At 41.6% G+C, this 22,893-nt stretch overlaps 1 protein-coding gene across 1 annotated transcript in view; it reads right to left on the bottom strand.

Moving 5' to 3' along the window:
- Nucleotides 1-22,893, bottom strand: part of hmcn1 (hemicentin 1) — a 276,985-nt gene that overhangs the window by 128,181 nt on the left and 125,911 nt on the right. Inside the window, exons 31-46 of the mRNA XM_034179597.1 lie at nucleotides 21,005-21,283; nucleotides 20,448-20,729; nucleotides 18,761-18,869; nucleotides 18,516-18,685; nucleotides 18,168-18,322; nucleotides 17,094-17,217; nucleotides 16,891-16,992; nucleotides 16,263-16,439; nucleotides 15,916-16,067; nucleotides 15,579-15,702; nucleotides 12,101-12,276; nucleotides 11,843-11,939; nucleotides 10,019-10,141; nucleotides 9,720-9,875; nucleotides 7,504-7,785; nucleotides 2,060-2,227 (exon numbers count right to left, since the gene is read on the bottom strand). Coding sequence (XP_034035488.1) covers nucleotides 2,060-2,227; nucleotides 7,504-7,785; nucleotides 9,720-9,875; nucleotides 10,019-10,141; nucleotides 11,843-11,939; nucleotides 12,101-12,276; nucleotides 15,579-15,702; nucleotides 15,916-16,067; nucleotides 16,263-16,439; nucleotides 16,891-16,992; nucleotides 17,094-17,217; nucleotides 18,168-18,322; nucleotides 18,516-18,685; nucleotides 18,761-18,869; nucleotides 20,448-20,729; nucleotides 21,005-21,283 — 2,676 coding nt within the window. The remainder of the gene's footprint in view (nucleotides 1-2,059; nucleotides 2,228-7,503; nucleotides 7,786-9,719; nucleotides 9,876-10,018; nucleotides 10,142-11,842; nucleotides 11,940-12,100; nucleotides 12,277-15,578; nucleotides 15,703-15,915; nucleotides 16,068-16,262; nucleotides 16,440-16,890; nucleotides 16,993-17,093; nucleotides 17,218-18,167; nucleotides 18,323-18,515; nucleotides 18,686-18,760; nucleotides 18,870-20,447; nucleotides 20,730-21,004; nucleotides 21,284-22,893) is intronic.

Raw genomic sequence — 22,893 nt, 5'->3', positions numbered from 1 at the left:
AGGGGCAGGAGGGGATTAGGTCTAGGGACTGAAATGGAAGAGTTTTGGGTTGATGTTTGGGATGGGGAAAGAGTTAAAATTCAAAGTAAGAAGACAAATGGGCTGTGGATTGGCATTAGAGTCAGATGGACTGCATTTATATAGCGCTTTTCCATCTGCATCAGACGCTCAAAGCGCTTTACAATAATGACTCACATTCACCCCGATGTCAGGCTGCTGCCATGCAAGGCGCCCACTACACACCGGGAGCAACTAGGGGATTAAGGACCTTGCCCAAGGGCCCTTAGCAATTTTCAGACCAGGCTGGGATTTGAACAGAGGATCCTCTGGTCTCAAGCCCAATGCTTAACCACTAGACCATCACCTCCCCACGCACACTGCCACAAAAGAGACAGAGTCAGGATTAGGGTTATGAAGAGGGATTAACCCTAAAAGGTTAAAGAACATACACAGGGTGGGCTGGGACTCATGAGGGTAAGGAAGAGTCAAAAATAAAGTGTTGGAGGATTTAAAATTAGGGCTCCCCGTTAGTTTTGACTTTCTTACTGTCATGTAAACTAAACAGCAAACACAGGAATTCTGCAGAGAACAGAACTTTTAATACCACATTGTATTAGTTTGCCGCACTACATTTGACATATGTGCAAATGAAAGGCATCAGAGGACATATCAATGTATAAGTAAATATACATCTGTCTGTGATGGTGTTTTTGACTATGTGCGATTATATCAATCAATCACAAGTACTTTGTTGATCAATGCATGCTTCAGCTCATCTACTGCATCTCTGCTTCTTGGTTGTTGAGATATACAACAACAAAAATGTGTTTTTCAGATCATGCTTTCCTTGACCTTTGACAAACTACTCCAAAATCTGTTCACCTATAGATACCTATTCAAGTAATATTCCCACCACGTTTGATTAATCTTGGCTTCTTGGTTGTTGCAATATCTAAAAAAAGTTTTTTTTCAGACCATGCTTTCCCTGACCTTAGCTTTGACTTTTGAGAAAACTACTCACTACTTCAAAATCTAATCATGTTTTAGGGGTAGTCACACTGTGACTGAGTAAACTGATTGAAATAATTTGTCTGGTGCGAGAAACTGCCTAATCCATTGGTCTCTGCTGGATTTGGGATTAGAATGTAATGAGTGGAAAACCACCGAATGAGGGTGCGCAATGCTTCTGGGCGTGAAAAGAAAGTGAACAGATAACACAAGGATTAAATTAACATCTACCGGACATCCACTGGCAACCTATGAACAAGTACTGGACAAAACGGTAAACAATCGTGCAACCAATGGGCAAGCTGAAGTCTGCACAAAGTTTTGAGCTTGCACAAAACTTTCCAACAGACTCGCCAGGCATCAGCTAACAAAGAACACATGTAACGAATGAGTAAAAAAATTCACAGGACAATAACAAAATGGTATCAAAATTTCATATCTGTTAGTCATGTTTCTTCAATCCGTCACAGTGTGACAGCTGCTTTAGAGATCGAGCCAAGTAATAGTCACGCCACGCTTGAAGGAAATTCATCCAGTCGTTTTTTTATGTATCTTGCCCACAGATATACGCCAGTGAAAACAATACCTTGCATTCCCTGCTTCACTGACCCAGAGGGTAAATAACACACAGGGCCTTACTAGTCACCTTGACATGTACTTTTACCTCTTAAAAAATGTATATAACCTCCCAAACAGTTTAAGCCTATGTTTTGTATGGCAATACATCATCCTGGACAACTGTTAGAAAGGTTTCATGGAACAATAATGCACAATAAATTAACTTTGAGAGGTTTGATTAATTGCACAAATTCCCGTTAATTCTGCTGTGGAGTTTGATCTCAGGCTGATCATTTCCCATCGAATTATTGGTAATGTATTGCAAGTACCTGGCTCCGAAATGATGATGATCCTTAGTCAAGTTTATACTATCTGTCAAACATACACAGACTGGCTCATGATCCTTTAGTCTGGTTGTACTTGTATTGCAAATGGTTGCAAACTAAACTAAGACAATGTAGAGCAAGACTCTTATTCAAAAAGCAGGGCTCACCTGAGAGCACGTGTACTGAGCTGGTGGATTTAACCGGCCGTCCGTCCTTTTGCCAGGTAATAGCAGGCAGAGGGATGCCAGAAGCTTCACAACTCAGAACAACCGGGTTCTTGACAATGACACTGATGTTGTGTGGAAACAGAACTTGACCAATGATAGATGGTGGCACTGGACAAAGAAGAGTCAACAAGATATGATGACAGAAACAAGTTTAGACTTTGCAATCAATAGAAATAAGAGAAACAGAATATACAGCAGGACCCAAAAATGACCAGAACTGGCCTTTAGGGGGCGATATATATGCACATGTGGCAACATTGTTTTCTGTGTGTGCAAACTTCATTTCTGATTTCAAAGGAGATGATGGTGAAAGAGGAGTATGTGAATTTGTGGCCTCTTTAAGAGAAGTGGTCCCAGTAAATGGCATGAATCTTTAAAGGATTCAGTGAAATATTTAAAGAATAAATGTGGTCTGTTTCTCTGTGATGATGTGATCAGAACAACCCCAATATTATTTTAAATGTCATCAATGTTCTGACAGTGATGGCAGGGGCAGACTCTGACTCAAATAGTCTGAATCCCATTTGCCCTATAGTACAGTGCACTATGTCACAAAAACAGCTCCCGTAGGATATGCCTGCCAAAATTGATTTCTTTGTTCTAATGGCTCCCTATGGGTGTAAAAAAGAGAAAAATATCAGGGTCCGAATTTTTGGACCCCCCCAGACCCCCCAAAATGGGCCCCCAAAGCCGATATATAGTGAAATAATGGACTTTGGCATGGCTTTCTTAGGATATGCTTGCCAAAATTAATTCCTCTGTTCTAATGGCTCCCTATGGGTGTATAAAGTGAAAAATATTGGGGTCCAAATTTTTGGACCCAAATAGAATTATTAACAGTTTATTAATAATAATAATAATAATTATTATTATTAATTATTATTAACAGAATTATTAGCAGCAGATCTACTTCAACACTTTGAAGGTAGACAGAATTTCAAGCTTTTTGTTGTGTATGACAACAAGATTAAATCCATCAACATGGAGGAGACACATAACCATGAAGAAGCTGACACCTTGATACCACACCAGGTCTTAGCCTCAGTCAACGAAAAGCCATGCAAAAAAGTGTGTGTTTGGTCCCCAGACACTGATGTCCTAACAATTCTCATGGACCTTGCCTCCAATCATCTTGACTCATCAAAAACAAGTCTGCATTTTCTGACTGGCAAGGGATCAAGACACAGAACAATTGATGTAGTTGAAAAAGTAAGCATAATTGGAAAGGAGAAAAGTCAAGGCCTCATTGGCATTCACAACTTTTCTGGTGCTGACTGGGGAGGCAAATTTGTAGGAGTAACCAAAAAGACTTGGGTAAATGCATACATGGAACTTAAGGATAATGATCCTGCTCTACAGTGCTTCTCTGATCTTGGTTGTGGTCCTATTCCTATGAACCTAATTGATGGTGAGCTGCCACAACAGGTCAGACCTTTGAAGAGGTTTGTTTGTCATTTCTATTCATCCACTGGCCCTTACACCTTACCTGTACTGCGATGGGAGCTGTTTAGATCAAAGAATCTGGAAGGAGAAATGCTGCCTCCTACTCGTGCTGCATTGCTTCCACATATAGCAAGGGTCAACTTTGTCTGCATGAGAGATAAATCCTATGATGACAAAAATGCATCTCTCCCCTCTGTGGAAGGAAATGGATGGAACATTCAGAATGAGATGTATGTGCCTCTGAAATGCCTTGACCTCCCAGCACCTCGAGCAGTCATTGAACTAACCAAGTGTGGGTGCAAATCAGGATGGAAAGAAATAAGATGGTGTGTTTGTCTGAGGAACAATATTCCATGCACCCCTCTATGTAAATGCTTCTCAATGTGCTGTAAAAATGTTGATAGAAATGATGAACAGGAGGATGATGATGATTAGGACACTGTTTCTCTAATTTACATGCCTGTGTAAATTTATATGTCCATATGATACTTAAAATGTACTTATTATACTGAAGTATTTATGCACTGCGTTATGTAAGATGTTATTACCTTAAATAAAATCTTAGCTTTAATGGTATTTTTTTATTTTTATTATGTGTTCAGTATGGGTAAATAATGCTTCTGAATTTCCATCATATTCTGAAATAAAGTAATTTCTTGTCCTAAGAAAGTTAAAGAAATTAGGTGCTTTTTGTTCTAATTTTCTTATATTTAATGCTAAAATGTTAACAAAATTGTTAAAAAAATACCAAAATATGTCTTTTATTTGGTAGCCTGATATCATGTTACCCCTTAAATTTCTCATAAACACCTTTATATTACCAAGATTAACTTACAATTTAGAAATATTACCGAAAATCGGACCTTTTTGGTAGGAAACTTAAGGGGCATCCCCAGAGTGGGCTTCAGGGGTCTGAAAATTCAGACCCTGACATTTTTTATTTATTGGCACCCAAATAAAGCCATTTAAAAAAAAAAAAAAAAAAAAAAAAAAAAAAAAATCAGTTTTGGCAAGCAAATCCTACGGAATTACATAGTGCACTGTACTACTACTGAGGTTTAAAATCTCGTAGAGTTCGCTGCTCTGCAAGATGTCAGTAACATTGAGAAATGCACAGAGAAGCTCAGATAACAATGCGATTTACCCGCTGCAAATGGGCAACAGCATTAACATCACAAGGTAAAACTGTTTTTATATTGTGCTTAAAACTCTTGTGAATATATTATCTAGGTTTTTAGAAGTTGTTATTGTGTTTGTTTTATGCAAACGTGAGAATCTCGGGTTGTTTCTCTATTATTTTCAATGGGAATTGCTGTGAGCTGCGATCACTTCTTGTTTATGTAATTCTGAGGGAAAGTGAAGTTTGCTTTTTAACGTCCTGCTTATTGTTCTTTTCAACACTGTTTGTGCTGTTTGTTCCAGAGTAATACATACGAGGTCTGTCAATAAAGTATAGGTCCTTTTTATTTTTTTCAAAAACTATATGGATTTCATTCATGTATTTTTACGTCAGACATGCTTAACCCTCGTGCGCATGCGTGAGTTTTTCCACGCCTGTCGGTGACGTCATTCGCCTGTGAGCACTCCTTGTGGGAGGAGTCATCCAGCCCCTCGTCGGAATTCCTTTGTCTGAGAAGTTGCTGAGAGACTGGCGCTTTGTTTGATCAAAATTTTTTCTAAACCTGTGAGACACATCGAAGTGGACATGGTTTGAAAAATTAAGCTGGTTTTTGGTGAAAATTTTAACGGCTGATGAGAGATTTTGAAGTGATACTGTCGCTTTAAGGACTTCCCACGGAGCGAGACGTCGCGCAGCGCTCCCAGGCGCCGTAGTCAGCCTGTTTCAAGCTGAAAACCTCCACATTTCAGGCTCTATTGATCCAGGATGTCGTGAGAGAACAGAGAAGTTTCAGAAGAAGTCGGTTTCAGCATTTTATCCGGATATTCCACTGTTAAAGGAGATTTTTTTAATGAAAGACGTGCGGACGGGTCCGCGCGTCGGGACGCAGCCGGTGCGGTGTGGCGGCACAGGAAAAACACCTCCGTGTTGATAACCATTTGTAAAATCCAGGCGGCTTTTGATGGCTTTCAGTGGAGTGAGTATATGAGAAATTGTTTAACAGCTGGACATGTTCCAACTTGTCCTTAAGGCTTCCAGCGGAGGTGTTTTTCCTGTGGCGGAGCGTCGCGGCGGCTGCAGTGAACTTTGCACTGGTAACAATCTGGATGGTCTTTTTCCTCTTTTGTCCAGAGGACACGATGTCCATGATTTCCAAAAACAATTGACATGTAGACTCATCAGACCACAGCACACTTTTCACTTTGCGTCTGTCCATTTCAAATGAGCTCAGTCCCAGAGAAGGCGGCAGCGTTTCTGGATGTTGTTGATGTATGGCTTTCACTATGCATGGTAGAGTTTTAACTTGCACTTGCAGATGTAGCGACAAACTGTGTTAACTGACAATGGTTTTCTGAAGTGTTCCTGAGCCCACGCGGTAAGATCCTTTACGCAATGATGTAAGTTTTTAATGCAGTGCCACCTGAGGGATCAAAGGTCATGGGCATTCAGTGTTGGTTTTCAGCCTTGCCGCTTACATGTAGAAAGTTCTCCAGATTCTCTGAATCTTCTGATTATATTATGGACTGTAGATGATGGAATCCCTAAATTCCTTGCAATTGAATGTTGAGAAACATTGTTCTTAAACTGTTGGACTATTTTTTCACACAGTTGTTCACAAAGTGGTGATCCTCACCCCATCTTTGCTTGTGAACGGCTGAGCCTTTTGGGAATGCTCCTTTTACACCCAATCATGACACTCAAAATTAGTGTCCTTAGTTCCCTAAAGCTTATTGAGTGTTGTTAGAAGGAAAGGTGATGTAACACAGTGGTAAACATACCACTGTCCCAGCTTTTTTTAAATGTGTGGCAGGCATCCATTTCAAAATGAGCAAATACTTGCACAAAAACAATAAAGTTTATCAGTTTGAACATTAAATATCTTGTCTTTGTGGTGTATTCAATCGAATATATCGAATATAGGTTAAAGAGGATTTGCAAATCATTGTATTCTGTTTTTATTTACATTTCACTGAAACAGTTCCGTACCATCCGAACCCCTAACCATAACAGTGTTGGATGGATTCCTACGCCAAATCCTGTCAGCGGCGGGGGAATTCTATAGGTTTTAAAAAAACAAAATCCTACTGGAGTCCAACAGGAAAATGTCTTATAACATTCCTCAAGGAATTCTTATAAAATCCCAATTGATGGAAGTCCCAGAGGATTCCTATAGGACTTTGAGTAGGGAACAAGCAGAAAATCCAGCAACACAAGTTGTATTTTCCTGGTATTAAATCCACTTTGCATGTTTGTTAGAAGAAAAGCTTTTCTTATTTCTGTCAGATCCTATAGCATTCCTTGGCAGGTGTCATCTGGTGTATCACTTCTGCCAAATCAACATGTGGAGGTGCTGTGGGGATGGGGACACCCCCCCCCCCCTCCCCCTGAGAAACATAGTAGAAGCTGAATGGGTTTACTTCATCCTATGGGATTCCTAGTGAATTTTTTCATTCTGCTGGAACAAACGTATGGAGTTGCTTCTTTAGCTCAGAAAATGGATGTGAATCAGTGGCGGTCCTCTGCTGTGTGTGTCTGTGGAGATTAATGATGTGGACTGATGGTTGCTCAGTCAGTCACTCAAAAAGCTCTGCAAAATGACAGACAAGACTCCAGTGAGAAAAAATTTCTATGAAGCAGGGAACAACCTATACTGCCTCCTATAGCTACGTTATGGTTATTTTTTAGGTCCCCTTTATAAGAAGGTGAATTTTCATATGCTTCATATCTTGGCACAGACAAAACAATCCCACCCTGGACTGGAGATAAGAAAATTGCAAATGAAGACTGATGACATGAAAAGAAAACAGTTGATGATTTGTACCATGTACACTGATGTCATGCTTGCTGTCAGCCTGTCCTGCCACATTAACAGCGATACAGGTGTAGCGTCCCGTGTCTGACACCTTAGCGTCTTTGATTTGTAGCAGCCTCCCCTCATTCAGAACTTTGGCGCCATTCTGGCCTGTGATAGGTCGCCCATCCTTTAGCCATGTGACTGCAGGTCGAGGTACTCCATCCGCAACACATTGCAGGGTAACACTGCCACCTTTAGTGACGGTAACATCATCAGTGCCCTCCTCACTACGCCTGATAGTAGGACGGACTGAAGTGAGAAAAGCAGGGGAGATGGTGCACGTGACAGGAGATAAGCACTTATTCAAGAAGTAACATACATGCTCAAAATGCTGTTGTTATTATCATTATTATTACTATTATGCTGTATTCTAAAAGTTCTCTTAATCTTCACAATGTGAATTTCATCATAAATGTGGAATAAGTTCTTCTGGGTCATATTTAACTTGGAAAATGAGAACTGTTCTGCAGTAACGTAGCAATACTTAGTACCGTGAGTAATGATGGTTTTCAAAAATTGCCTTCTGTCCAATGCTCCTGTGATCAGTACATTAAAAACAGTACATTGTCTTTATGCTTTTAACACCCAGGGCCCTATATTAACAGTCTCGCCCCAGTTGCGGTTCATTGACTGTCCACTTGAGGCTGGCTCCAAAAGTGAGCATATTGCCATAGAAGCCCATGTTAAAATGTCCAACCTTAGAGGAAAAATACACATTTACAGTCTGGTACAAAAATGGGTTCCCTCTTCATGACAATTATACGTGGGGTTAATTTTAACATCACTTTAACATATTTAGGCCATAAAGTTATGAAGGGAGTGGGTATTTTGAATTGTAGGGAGGACGTACGGCTGAACTAAGTCAGAGCTCAGGTCACAGACACCACTTAACTGTGGCTGCCCATTTATGTGTTGGCCGGGACACAGGTAGAATAAGCACTGCCAACATGGTGACTCCCAGTGCAGCACTTTTTGAGCTTCAGAATGGCTCTTCTGCATGGGCCTATCCAGTAAACTTGATGTCACAGAGGGTTTGTCTAGTATATATACAGTGTATGATGGTGCACGTGCATTTAGGGCATGTCCAAATCCACTTTGTGGTTTGCATGGTAAAGTGAGGCACAGGGTTCATTTTTCCAATTAATCATTAGATGGAACATGAAACAAACCACTGAGATTGTCATACATGGTGCATTGCTATTTAGATGGTAGACTCAGTAGATGACATAAGTGAGAGGTTTTCTAGCAAGGAAACATAATTAGCTCCCTGACATAAAACAATTGGATACCTCATTATTGCAATACCTCCTCCTCTTTTCCATATCCCAGGCTTGTGTCAAGCAGAGCCAGCTCTCCTCACAAGCTTCTCCAGTTGCTTGGCATCTCTCTTCTTAATACAACCTCCTAAACAGACCTATGGCCTATGTGCTTGGTCAGTGGGGGGGTTGGTAAGGTTAGATATTAGGTCTAGCGTTAGGGTCCACATGTGGAGAGGATGAAGAAGGCATGGGAAAGTATCCTGTGGTGCACAGTTGCTCCTGTCCCCAGTCTCAGAGGAGCAGCCTCATATTTTTTATTTCAGTTCAGTTTTGTTGTCATTTGACGAGCGGTGATAATGAACTTGCCTTTGTAGGGTGTATTCTCTGCCATTAGCAGGGCAACCACAGGATTAATGGAGTCAGTCAGTCAGTGGGGCTGCAAATTTTCATTACCTTAACTGTAAATTTTTGGTTCTGACAGATGCAGGTGAGGACTGCTGCACCTCATATTTTGGACCATGGCATCTTTGAACATAAAATAAAACAGAATAGCCTGGCTGCTCATCGTCAGATCCCGGTGGCCATTAAGGCCCTGATGCTGGTTTGAACATTACTCTGTGAGATATTAGAAAACCTTTGTGCTCCAATTCAGATGAGGCTTTTGTAGGTCTATGGCACAACAAAACCTTATGATGATTTTAAGACCAACACACCCAAGGGCTCACAGATGAGCTTATGTACACCTGCTATTTAAAGACTGTGGGTGGTAGGTGTGAAAACAACAACCATGACTGTGATGTGTGCTGGGTGTACGGTGAGGACTTCATCGTGCCTTCCGGTCTAGCCTTCTGTATAACAATGTGTTCTAAGGCTTCTTTGTCCTTGAATAAATGCTGCAGCTCTGTTGAGGTGGTGTCGATGTACCGTAAACCTGCAGGCTGAACTCCTTGGAGGTGCTGCCAGCTTCACTGGAGGCTGTGCAGGTGTAGGAGGCTGTGTCCGTGCTTTCTGCACTGGAGATCTGCAGGTGACGACCTCCTGACAAAATCCTGAGCCGGTGGTCAGACTGCAGCTCCACACCTGAGAACAAAACATGAAATAGAGGCACTCCTAAGATGCATCCAGGTAGTACTCAGGTCATTATGCTTTCACAGACTCCATACAGTCTTGTTATTTTTTGCTCTTATTTCTTGACATTTGGTCCCCATCTCTTCCACACTCACCATCCTTCCTCCAGCTAAGACTGGGAGGCGGTATGCCGCTGGATTCACACACGAGGGCAACGAGGCTTCCTTCCATCGCAGTTACAGGAGACATCTCCTCTGAGTCGTGGATACGGGGTGAAACTGCAGTGATGACAGTAGAACAAAAGGAGGCGCTCACATATCTCATTCAAGCTATGCTGCTTTTAGGGTTTACATTCAGTTCAACAGAAGCCCATTTTTAAGCAAAGAACTGAAAAATAAAAACAACATCCTGAGAGTCACATTTCTTAAGAATTGTGATGCGCATCAAACTGGCACCCGCTTATTGTGATATTTGTCATACTGGGAGATAAAGGCAATATCTCAGCACCACTTAGCGGGGCAAATAACTGAAAATATCAGAAGGATCATTCAAATTGTCATGAAAACAATCAAATGTCTAAGATGGGTGCTTATTCATAAAACAATGTTCGCCAGGCAAAAGTCCAAGACGGCTGCCGTTTTCCAAGATGGCCACCATTTCTGCTGTGAATATTCATAAAACATAACACTGAGCAAATTTTCTTTAAAAAAAAGCCAATTTTATAATTTTGATGTCACCACATGTGTATATTAATGTGTAGATTGTAATTTTCATGTTTCGGCCTATAAACACACTTGTAGTGTAATTGGCACATTTTATTTAAAAATATAAAGACATTTGAAAAGCAGACCATAGCTGTAGTTATGGCCAAGTCACATGGCATACGACAATTCCTGAATGAAGGGAAAAGGTAAAAATAAAAAAATAAAAAAAATCACAATTTGTTGAGAAAAGGTGGATGAACGAGCTTTAATCAGAATAGCCTGGGAATCAAGAGCGCAAAATGGACGACAGAAGAACAAAACAAAACCGAAGCTAATGATCTCAACGCCTTAAACGAAACGCGCCTGGAGCCACTGCTGGAGCAGTGTGTGTCTGCATCTCTGCGTTCCAGGACTCGGCGCTGGAACGGCACTGCAGCTCCTCCACAAAAGTGCTCAAAAACCAGCTTTTGTACTGTGTGAAAACATTCAGCTGGTTGAACGAAGTCAAACGAAAGGCTAACGTTCCAAAAAACTAAGCAAACGATAGGTTAACGTTACAAAAACTAAGCAAATGATAAGAAACCATAAAGAACAACAGCAAAACGAAATACAGATGAATTGAGGTTTTCGTTGCCCTTCATTCAAATTTTTCGACAGTTTAAAAATCCTGATGAAGCGACCGCTGCAGGAACGAAGCTGAGCGAAGGTTAAACAATGCCAATGAAAGTCAACAAAAGTCCAGATTTCTTGTTTCGTTAGGGCTTCGTTAGGGCTTCGTTGCCCTTCGTTAAGTGCCGTGTGACTGGGCCTTTAACTAATATGCATTGTGTGTTGGGGTTTAGCAGTAGAATTAGCGCTTTGTTTCAGCAGCCAGCCACATCCTTCAGATGGAGTACTAGCACTAGCCACTACTAACTAACTTAACTATGGGCCCACAAAGTTGTTTGTGCACAGCAATAGCCACCGCCTGTCTGGTCCACCAGCATGAATCCGTAAATCGTGGAACACAAAAATGTTTTCCATTGTCAAAATAAATCTGTTTTTGTGCACATTTGTGTGTATAATTGTTAGGGCAGGGATATACATCTGGAGCTGGGTCCCCGGGCGCCACAAAGGTGACCTCTACTCCTAACTGGCAGTTAGGATGTGTAAAAATGCAGTAAACACATTTCATTGTGCAGGGAACATGTTCCTATGTGCATATGACAATAAACTTCTTTTGAATCCTTGAATCCTTGAATAATTAAACAGGCCAATAAAAATGGTGAAACTCACCCCAGACATTGAGATTATAGTTCTTCTCTGTTTTTCCAGCAACATTGGTGGCTTCACACGTATATCTGCCTGAATCCTGCACCTGGGCACTCTCAACCTAACAGGTAAATTAACAGTCAAATTAAGAAATGTAAAAGATGTACCAGCACAACAACAACTCTCACGCTAACATGGGATGCATGTTATATTAAAAATGAGTTGGGATTACACTGGCAGACACTTTAGATGACGGTAAAACGTGTATACATATGACTGTACCTTGAGTAAACTGCTGTCAGCTGAGACACTCAGACCAGGTTTCCGGAATAGTGGGCGGCCATCTTTGCGCCAGGACAGGGTAGGTGGAGGGATCGCATCGCTCTGGCAGTGCAGCTCCACTGGATGACCAAACATCACTGTGGTGTTCACCTCCTCACCCTTGATATTAGGTGGCACTGTGGCAGACATGAAGATAGAAGGTCAGGTCAGAGAGCATGCAGTGTTGCTACGCATCTACCACACAAAGCAACCATCTTTGGTCTTGGATGGCAACTACCCAGTCAGATGACCAGTCCATCTACAATTCTCAAAATTCTCAGCCATCAATCTGCTGCAGCCAAGTGAATCATGGGTGTACCCTTGGTCGTCTCCATCTGCTCGGATCCTCAACCCAGAGGCACCTGCATTGTTAAGATCTTTGTGGAGTTCTCAGAGGTAGCAGAGATGGATCCATGCCCTGAACCCATGCTGGTTTGTAGTTTGCAAGATGGAGAGGTGTGCAAGTAGGAATGCTTTGCAAGAGATTGTCAAAGAAAAATTCAGGATTTGCTATGTACACATCCCAGAATGTAATGGTTTCAATTCCTGACCAGTATCTACCTTTTCACTACATTTTGTGGTAACTGACTTATCATTTTGCTAATAAGCGGACAGATATAGTCTCACTGGCATTGATTTAAATATTACTTTGACAGCTAAAACTATTTTGTGCACACACAGATCCTCTATTCAGCACATGTAGAAATGCATGTTTAAATAGTCATAACCATTCTGAACATGCTCAGAATGCGGTCAGGTTTGCTATGATTTCTTGGAGGATGAGGGAAACTATACACTTTCGAAAAGTGTATTGTGTAAGCAAATGGAAATCAATGTGTCCATTTGCCTGGATACCTATATGGCTGCCAGCTTGGATTTTCCAAATTTTGACCAGAAACGTGGATTTGTCAATATCTCAGCTTCTGCACAACCTAGACCTTTAATTTAAACAGCTAAACTTACATTTTAAGGGCCAAGGAATGCAATGGTATCAAATGAAAGAAGCTTAACATATCCATATGGTGGTCATTTTAGATTCTACAAAATAGCAACCACAAAACTAATGTTTTCATTATCTCTGCTTCTAAATGACCTACAGCTGTGACTTTAATGGCTAAACCTAACTTTTCTGGAATGACAATCAAAATGAATGTGTACTTGCTGCATCGATGTCATGGTCCCCATGATGACAAAAAAGCTGCCCTCTTCATAATCAACAGAGCTGGTGCCTAGGCACATCTTTCCTGCTTCCAACTCATTGGCAATAGACACTTTTGGCTTTAGTTATCATGGGTTTTCTTTCATGAAAACCATCTAAAAATGTATAGTCTATTATTAACACTTTTTACATAATGTCTAAATACATCCCTGTCATTTGATTGGTGGTTTGTATGTCACATGATATGGATCATTCATCCCATTTGCCATTGTGTTCCATTGACTGTGAAAACTTGGTTCCATTTACTGTACATATTTGGTTCCATAGGTTTTGTACCATTGCACGGCGCAACCACTGCACACACTCACACTAGCAGTGACGGCTCTTAGCTTAAAAACAAACATGGTGGGGTTTGTTTTATTGACGTGCTCATTCTTGTAACACAAGAAAACAAATTTAGTACGCCATAAGCCGTCTAGAGGCATTTGCAGTATTCGCCAAGACATCTCTACCTGAAGTACAAGCATTGTCAGATTAAGAGCTGTCACGATTTTTTGCTGGACTGAGGAAAGCCGACAGCAGTCTGTACACAAAGAAGTGAATGCACGGCATCAGGTACGGGCTACATCGTCAGGATTGTTAGGCGTTATATAAAACAAATAATGAATGAATAATGAATGGAACGTTCTATCTTTCACCTCATGAAATATTCTTACCATTGCACTCATAAACATTCATTATTTGTATATCACTGGCCAATAACACTGAAGAAAAAAAATTCTAATGTAAATTGAAACACTGGTTTTCTGACTTCTTACAAAATACACTTTCCCAAAATGATGGTAGATTTCTGAATCACCTCCAAAAAAGTCAACAAAATTACATTGTGAACATGACTAATATGTGAATCTGGTGGCACCTCTATAGTAGCAACTCTGAAAACCTGGCTTGCAAGGAGCATTCCTTAACTAGACTGTTGTGTAGACTGAAAAAACAAAATCCTCCTGGCTTCACTTTTGCCTTGTCAGTGCCATTCTTCTGGCTCAATGAACAGTTGGCATTGCTGATTCTCTGCAAATACAACATCGAAACTCTCCACCCCAAAATGTCCGTCTGGTACTGCACGGTCATGGTGGAGGTATGTAGCAATTGGTAAACCAAATGGTCCATGGTTTCATTGAGGGGACGATGGAAGGTTCTGCCTCCAGTGTCTGAACTTCAGACAGAAAAGTTCAAATCTTTGGGTGTGACGACTCAGGAAATACTGTGTTCTTTGTCTATTTCATACCATCTTGCAAATATGCTCTGATCTACAGTATGAAATGCATCCATTTCCTACTGCATTATATTAATGCTGGACGGACAAAGCACAAGTCATCTGTGAAGGACAGAAACAGAACAACAGCTCAGTGTTTGAGGTTGATGGAGAACAGTAGCAATTATTACAACAAATCTGCCTTTATTTCTGAGGACAAACTCTTTTTGACCCTCCTGAGGCATGAAGGATGTTTGTGTTCTGAATATATTAAGCTCAATTCAGACGCACCAAGTGACAGCTTTGTTGGATTTACACAATGGATGATTTGTGATGAGTCTCAACTTGTAGCAGAATACTGACAAGATTTACTGAAATGCTGCACTCAATAAAACCATGCTGCATTTCTATTCACGTTTTGTGCAAAGCCTCTTTCAAAATATAATTCCAGAAACATAAAAAGATGTTAAACACATGAACCAGAAGATCATGTTGAAGGTTTTTATTTTTTCTCAAAAAATCCCCTAAGTAGCCGGTCAGCACTGTTTAATGAAAGCACTATTTAACAATTTTAATTTTAACAGTAAAATTCAAAACTAATCTCAAAGTGTTACATTTTTACGCAAGGCCAAAATATGGCTGTTGGGTATTGCGAAGACTTTGCATCCGTCCGTCTGTCTGTCTATGTGTGCTCAGCATAGGTCCAGTCCTATTACTGCCAGTGTCTTCAAAATCACAGAGACCATTCTCAGGACACAGACCTTAGACAAGTTCAAAGATAGCTAACCTTGACCTATTTTAAGAGGTCAAAAGGTCACATTCTTTCTACACACTCTTTTATTAATTACATCCTCATATGGCTGAGGGAATTTCAGCATTGTGTTATATCTAATTACTATGGTAATTATTAGTTGTCAATGCTACCACCAAAATCCCAAAACAGCCCAATTTTACAGATGTGTAAAACTGCTAAATTTTATGGCTCTGTTGAGTGGGTTTTGCGTACTGTCCAGTGAGTTACTCACCATAAACCTGCAGCTCATAGTCTCGGTGCTGTTCTCCTCCGGCGTTGACAGCCACACAGGTGTATCTGCCTGTATCGGTAATTTGTGCACTGCTCAGAGATAGCAGCCTGCCGTCAGATGACACCTGAAATAGAGGTATACACAGGTCAAAGGTCATAAAAAAACCTGAGGAAAAAGGCCAGTTTCCCTGAATACAACCATGTAACATGGACAGAATTTAGATTACTGCATATTTGTCTACAATCTTCCACCAAGAATGTGCTTAAACCTTTATGCATGATGCATCCATGGAATTATTTCATTCAAACAGGAATGCTTTAAATCAATCTGTGGGCACCTGTATACCATGTGATACACTGGCCACGGGGCTGCCGTCTTTGAGCCACGTCAGGCTGGGCAAGGGCACACCGGTGGCCTGGCATTCCAGCCTGGCCGCTTCATTCACTACCACTGTTACTGCTCCGCCTCGGCTGGAGATGACCGGAGGTACTACAAAGCAGACAAGGAAGTCTGGTGCTGCAATGCTTGCATTGTCAATGCTGACATAATTATACTACAACCGCATGGTTAACCTATTTAATAAATCCATCATACGCAATGAGCACATATCAGCAGTATACATTATTTTCCATAATAATAACAAAAGAGGTTTTTTTGTGAAGGACCAACTGAAAAGTCACTCACCAAACACCTGCAGACTGTGGGATATCTCAGCCACTCCAGCCAGGTTGATTGCTGTGCATCGGTATATCCCGGCGTCGGACAGTTGAGCCTGTCCAATCTCCAGTACCTGGCCACGCTTCATTATTGTCACCCCAGCTGCACTCGTCAGAGGTCGACCATCTTTGTACCAAGTGATAGCTGAAACAAATTAAGGTGAGTTTACTTTGAAGTTATCTTTCAAACATAAAGTCAATGGCGCCCTGCAGATGTTCAATCTTCACCTCGTGACACATGCAGACGTCTGACCATGCGACTTGTGCTATAAGGCATTGTACTTTACTTTAAAAATGACGACTGTAAGGTAATGCAGATGCTGTCTTTAGAACGACTAGAGAGGTAAACTTATGATTTGTGTTCCATTTCTCATTCAAACAAGAAAATCACTAAGGTGGTCAAATTCTTTAATCCCTGAATTGCTCCCTGTGTTCAGTTGAGGACTTACTTGGCAGCAGCCTGACATCAGTGTGTGAATGGGTGAATGTAAAGCATCATTGTAAAGTGCTTTGAGTGTCTGCATCAGATGGAAGAGTGATACATTTATGGAGTCCATCACAACAAGATTGAGAAAGGTGTTTGTTAGGCAGCTGACCGGGTAATGGGCTCCCTGAGGCTTTGCATTCAAACTCTGTGGAGAAGCCTGACAACACCGTCTGGTTGATTGTCTCCGCAGAATTGGGAATGCTTGGAGGCTCTGAGGAACAGAAAAAACAACCCATCAGTATCCACCCCAGCTACTCAAAGTCAAAATTTCAAAAAGAGAATTCACGATGCACAGAGTTACATGCAACTTACCGTGGACACTGAGGCGTATGTGCTGTAGCGTTTCCCCAGCTGCATTAGTGGCTACACAGGTGTACCTCCCAGAATCCTCATGTCTTGCCTCTGTGATCTTGAGCATTCTGCCTCCTGACTCCAGCTGTGACAGATACGAACACACATTTCACTGATGGGGCAAGTAAGTAAGTAAGTATTAAATTTTGATGCTGATCCTCAAGTCCACTTTGGCATGGTATGTGGTGCCATTATCTACACTAGCAAAAAAAAAAAAAAAAAAAAGATCCTATTGGCCGTCTGTGTGGCCTGGGTGGAGTGTGTGAGGGCAAGGTTGTTGCATACGAGGTCTATTAGAAAAGTATCCGACCTTATTATTTTTTTCAAAAACCATATGGATTTGAATCACGTGTGATTGCGACAAGCTTGAACCCTTGTGCGCATGCGTGAGTTTTTCCATGCCTGTCGGTTGCGTCATTTGCCTGTGAGCAGGCTTTGAGTGAGGAGTGGTCCAGCCCCCTTGGCAGATTTTCATTGTCAGGAAATGGCGGAATGATTTGGGCTTTTTTTCCATCAGAATTTTTTCAGAAACTGTTAGAGACTGGCAGCTGGAAACCATTAGAAAAATTTATCTGGCTTTCGGTGAAAATGTTACGGGCTTGGTAGAGAATAAGGAGTGTTACTGTCGCTTTAAGGACGGCCCCCAGCGGCTCCAAAGCCGCCATCGACAGGCTGAACGACCATTTCATTTCTAAACGGATGGCTGTCTGGATCCGTGACCATCGTGTGCCATTTCTCTGGTTATCACAAGAGCTGGACATGAAAATAATAAGGTCGGATACTTTTCTAATAGACCTCGTATATACAGTATATCAATGGATGGCTTGCTGACTGCTTGTGATGGATGGATGGATGGATGGATGGATGGATGGATGGATGGATGGATGGATGGATGGATGGATGGATGGATGGATGGATGGATGGATGGATGGATGGATGGAGATTTTTACTGTATTCCCATGGAGCAATGCTGCACTAACCCATGTTTTAGAAGTTCAAAGGTTACAAAAGACTAAACAAATGAAGTGAACCAACCTTAAGGTGATCTTGTGCTATGTTAACAGGTCGGCCATTTATAAGCCAGGTAATGCTGGGAGGAGGGACGCCAGTGGAGATGCACTGCAGGCTGATGTGTTTGTGGAGAACCACTGAACGTTCAACAGGCCCAATGGTGTGGATGGAAGGAGGGACTAAAGAGGTGCAGATGGTAATCCAATTTACAATAGGTATTTACAAATGAGCAAATGTGAAAAAGAGGGTGCGAGCAACCCTGTGGCTTACATTTAGATTATAAATTACATTTATCACAGAGAAAAACTCCTGAGTTTATGCATCAGTTGTAACTCAAAACAAAAACCTTCACTCTACTATAGTTTGCTTTACCGTGGATGACCACGTTGAAGTCCCTCTTGTGGTCTCCTGCTTCGTTAGTGGCCACACACTGAAAGCGAGCCGTGTCAGAGACCTGAGCGCGAGACACGATCAGTCGTCGCCCTTTGGCCGCCACCCGCAAACCCTCCCCCTGTGTGACTGGTTTTCCATCTTTAAACCACCTGGAAAAGAACAAAGCCACTGTCAGTGTGACTGTGTGTTTGTGTTTGTGTGGTTGTAGGAAATGTGGCTCTTACGTAACAGTCGGTGCAGGTGTTCCTGTGGCGTGACATTCCAGCTCCAGAGGGTTGTTGATTATCACTGTGCGATCTGTCAAGTCATCTCCTCCATTGATGAAAGGCGGCACTAAGAGCAAATAATTATATAATTATCTGTCAGACTTGGTGTTTTTTGCCTGCTGTTTGTTGAGCTATTGTTCTTTTGGCAGAATTAATCAAAAACTCATGAACTAATATTCATAGAATTGGGGAAAAGATTGGGTCTGGGATGGAATAAATCACGTAAGAATGTTTTAACCTTCATATGATTTATCCAGAGGGGTTATTCTGACAGGAATGCTTTCTCTTTCATCCACGCCCTGTTCATGCCGGTTCATCAAAACACCTGGAAGCCGCCAAGCACATCTACAAGCCAGATCTGTTAGCCAATGAATAGCTCCATGGGAACCAATGACGACTGTTCACCTTGTTCAAGGATAATAAGAGTTTGACAACCATGTGGTTGTTTCGGGCTCTGAACCCATAACTTGGTCACAACCTTAATCCTCTATATATACCCAGTGGTTCACAATCTCGGCCCCTGAAGCACCTTTAGCTTGCACATTTTCTATCTCTTCTAGCCAAGAACTGACTTTCTCATTTATGTGTGCTCAGCCAATCAAACCCAAGCCCACACCCACCACCCCTTGGATGGACCAATCAGATGTGGATATAGCAGGTAGAGGTATGAAATGTGCAGGTTAGGGGTCCCTGGCAACCAGAATTGGAAACCACAGACCACCTCAGCCCCAGGGTCAGGGGCAGATCTGGAGGAAGTAGTGAAGTCAGGAAACTTTAAGATACTTTTTGGGGTCTCCATCGGGCTCTCCTCAGTTTGAATTCCACTGATAAAGCTTTTAAAGCACTGGAGATAAAATGTAACAGTTAAGAAAGAAAGCAGCTGCACAAGCCACAAAGTATTCTTCACGATAAAAAGCCAAATTAAAGGCAGAGAGATTCTTTAAAATTTAATTTTGTGAGTTTGTACTCATTCTTTTTGAGTGGAGTTTCAGTAAAATATGCAGAACCACCATCAACAGCCAGGTGCCTGTTTCTCATTTGGAATACGCAGGCAGGACTGATCACAAAAAACAACAGTGGAGCTCAGTTTTTCATGTGTGCTGTTGCAGTTGAGTGGTTAAGGTGATGGACTACATGTCCTCTGGGATTTCCTCCTGCAGGTTTGAGTCCTGCCAACAACAGTGCTTTGGTTTGTCAGAGTAAGACGAACGGAAGTTTTCAGGGTCATTTGTTTACTTCGATGCTGTTTAAAGACCAGATGGGAAAGTCCTCATTTGAAGCCCATGTGGTTTCTCCATTTCGAGAGAATCGCTGTGCCAAGTGGGGCAAATTCCAACAAGTCCACCGATTTCTTACAGCGGCAGTAAAACCACATGTTCCACAAACTCTGGCTTTCCTGACAAACACTGAAAGAGCTATAGGTGAAGACACATACTCTACTGCAGAACATTTACTGGCTATGAGTTGAGGTAACTAATCAGATACTTTGGCAGGGTAATAGTGGTGGCTCAAGATGCAAGTGTGTTTGTTTCAAAAACAGAAGGCACAAACACCACTGCAGTGACCCCAAGCAAAAAAAAAAAAAAGGAAATTACTTTTATTTCATTTTGGTACTCTGCAACTTTGGCTTTGGGTCTTTATATACCTAAAACACTGACGTCGTACTTAATCTCCTTCTCCCCGGCAATGCTTGTTGCCATGCAGATGTAGCGTCCTGAGTCTGAGACTGTAGCTGAGACAATTTCTAGTTTTCTCCCATCCTGGAGGACACGGACACTTTCCCCATCATGAACCGGAATGCCGTCCTTCAGCCAGGTGAGAAAGGGGGGAGGGTGACCTCCGGCCTCACACTTCAAAGTGAGAGGATTACTGAGGACCACTTTCTGCTCAGTGGGCCCGGCATCGCCCCCTGCAATGGTGGGAGGCACTGTGGGAAAATATATATCAAAAATATACACAAAATATCAGTATGTTTGAAGCTTTGGGGTTCTTTCTACTGATAGCTGATATCATATTTGTATCTAATGTAATGCAATGCAAACCTTTTGTTATCCAAAAACATCTAAAATGTTCTTCATGATTCAATACCATGCAGTCTACCCACTATTTGTTCTCTTCCAACATCATTACCTGATGTTTCCCATTTATTCACAATTATTTGAAATCATTCTTGACTATTACAAACATCTAATCACTTCTTACCGTAGACGTCCAACTCATATCTCTTCTCAGCGCTGCCGGCCGCACTGGTCACCTTACAGGTGTACAGTCCAGTATCCAACACCTGCACCCGGTGGACCTTCAGGTAGTGGCCTTGCTCTGTATACCGAGTCTGTTGGTTGGAAAGGATCACCTCTTCGTTGTGGTACCAGGTGATGCTTGGTAGTGGCACCCCGCGAGCCTCACACTCCAGTGTGACCAGTGTATCCAGCAGTGCCGTAACCTGTGTGGTTATGTTGCCCCCTTTGATGGAAGGGGGCACTGAAGAAAAATGATGAAAAACAATCAAATGCTGTGGCTAAACCTTCTATTCATGTGTCACTGTTCCCGCTACAACTCAAAATGTCCCATCAGTACCAAGACATTCTCAACTGTTAAGCACCTGACTGCCCTGTACAACCCAGTTTGCCTTCCTGTCTGAATACATTGATTTTATGTTTGTAAAATTGCAATGTAAAAACAGTGAAATACACCACTACCTCAATTTTGATTCATTGATATTTACATTTACTGTTCCTTACCTTTTGTGTGTAATTTTGTTATAAATTTGATTGCAAAACAAAGTCTGCATGAAGGACTTCAAATGTGTTTGTCTTTTAACCAAGTATTTCCACTTAGTTTGGGGAGTCCAGGTCTTATAGTTCTGCTGGACAAACTTTAGCCCATTAACTATTATATTTATAAGACATCAGCATTACAAAAACAAATGTTGGGCAATTGTTTTGATTAAAATGATTGGCATTTGGCTTATGTCTAAAACAGGTTAACCCGAGCTGCGCTACCCCAGCTAGTTAATCAATAAAAGCGATTCAGTTGTATTTGAAGAGCATTTTGGCCATGTCAGGTCTGTACATGTTCTACACTAATCGGCTAATTCATTAGGTACGTCTGTCCAACCATTCATTAACATCAAACATCAAATAAGCCAATCACCTGGCAGAAGCCCAGCACAATTAGTCATATAGATGTGGTCAAGAGGATCCAAGCATCAGAAAGGAGATGAAATTTAAGTGTCTTTGAACATGGCATGATTGTTAGTGTCAGGTTGGCCAGTTTAAGTATTTTACCATCTGAGATTTTCACACATAAGTATCTCTCAGGTCTACAGAGAATGATCCGAAAAATGAAAAAGACCAAGTAAGCAGGTGTGTATCTAGCTTCAGGTGAAGCAGAGAGTTGTAATTTAGTCAGATGTGCTGAAGGCATGTCCCTACTAGGGGGATCTGGGGACATGGCCCCTGAAAAATTAAAAATCTGTAGCCTTTTTCCTGCATTCTAAGGCAATCTGGGAAGCTAAATCCTGACTCTATAGTCATGGTTTTTAATACGGAATTTTTATTTTAGACACTGGAAATGAATTTTGATCACAGCATTGGTAAGTGGCTCTTTATATCCACCATTGTTGGGCGAGCAGCGAAGAATGGCCAGACTCCAGATGGGCAACAATAACTTCAAAAAGCATGTCTAAATGTATAGCATGTCAGACCTTGAAGCAGATTGGCTATAGTGGCAGCAAGCCACAGTGGCTGCCACTTTCTGTCAGCTAAGAACAGGAAACTACGGCTGCAGCGGGCACAGGTTCACCAAAATAGTAGAATGGAAGATTACAAAAACATTGCCTCGTCTATTAGTCCTAATTTAGATGGTAGAGTCAGAACTTGGCAAAAACAACATGAAAGCTTGGATCCATCCTGCCCTATGTCAACAATTCAGGGAGGTGGTGGTGTAATGGGTTAGCATCTAGATGATGCTGTCAGTTTAATCTGGCTCAAAATCTCAGAAAAATTGTTTCTGGGACCTTGTTGAATCTATGCCACAAAGACCTAAGGCAGTTCTGATGGCAAAAGTGAGTTAAACCTCATATAAGCACG

This window comes from Thalassophryne amazonica, chromosome 10 (assembly GCF_902500255.1).
Source record: "Thalassophryne amazonica chromosome 10, fThaAma1.1, whole genome shotgun sequence".
Classification (NCBI taxonomy): domain Eukaryota; kingdom Metazoa; phylum Chordata; class Actinopteri; order Batrachoidiformes; family Batrachoididae; genus Thalassophryne; species Thalassophryne amazonica.
This window is presented reverse-complemented; position numbering and strand designations above follow the sequence as displayed.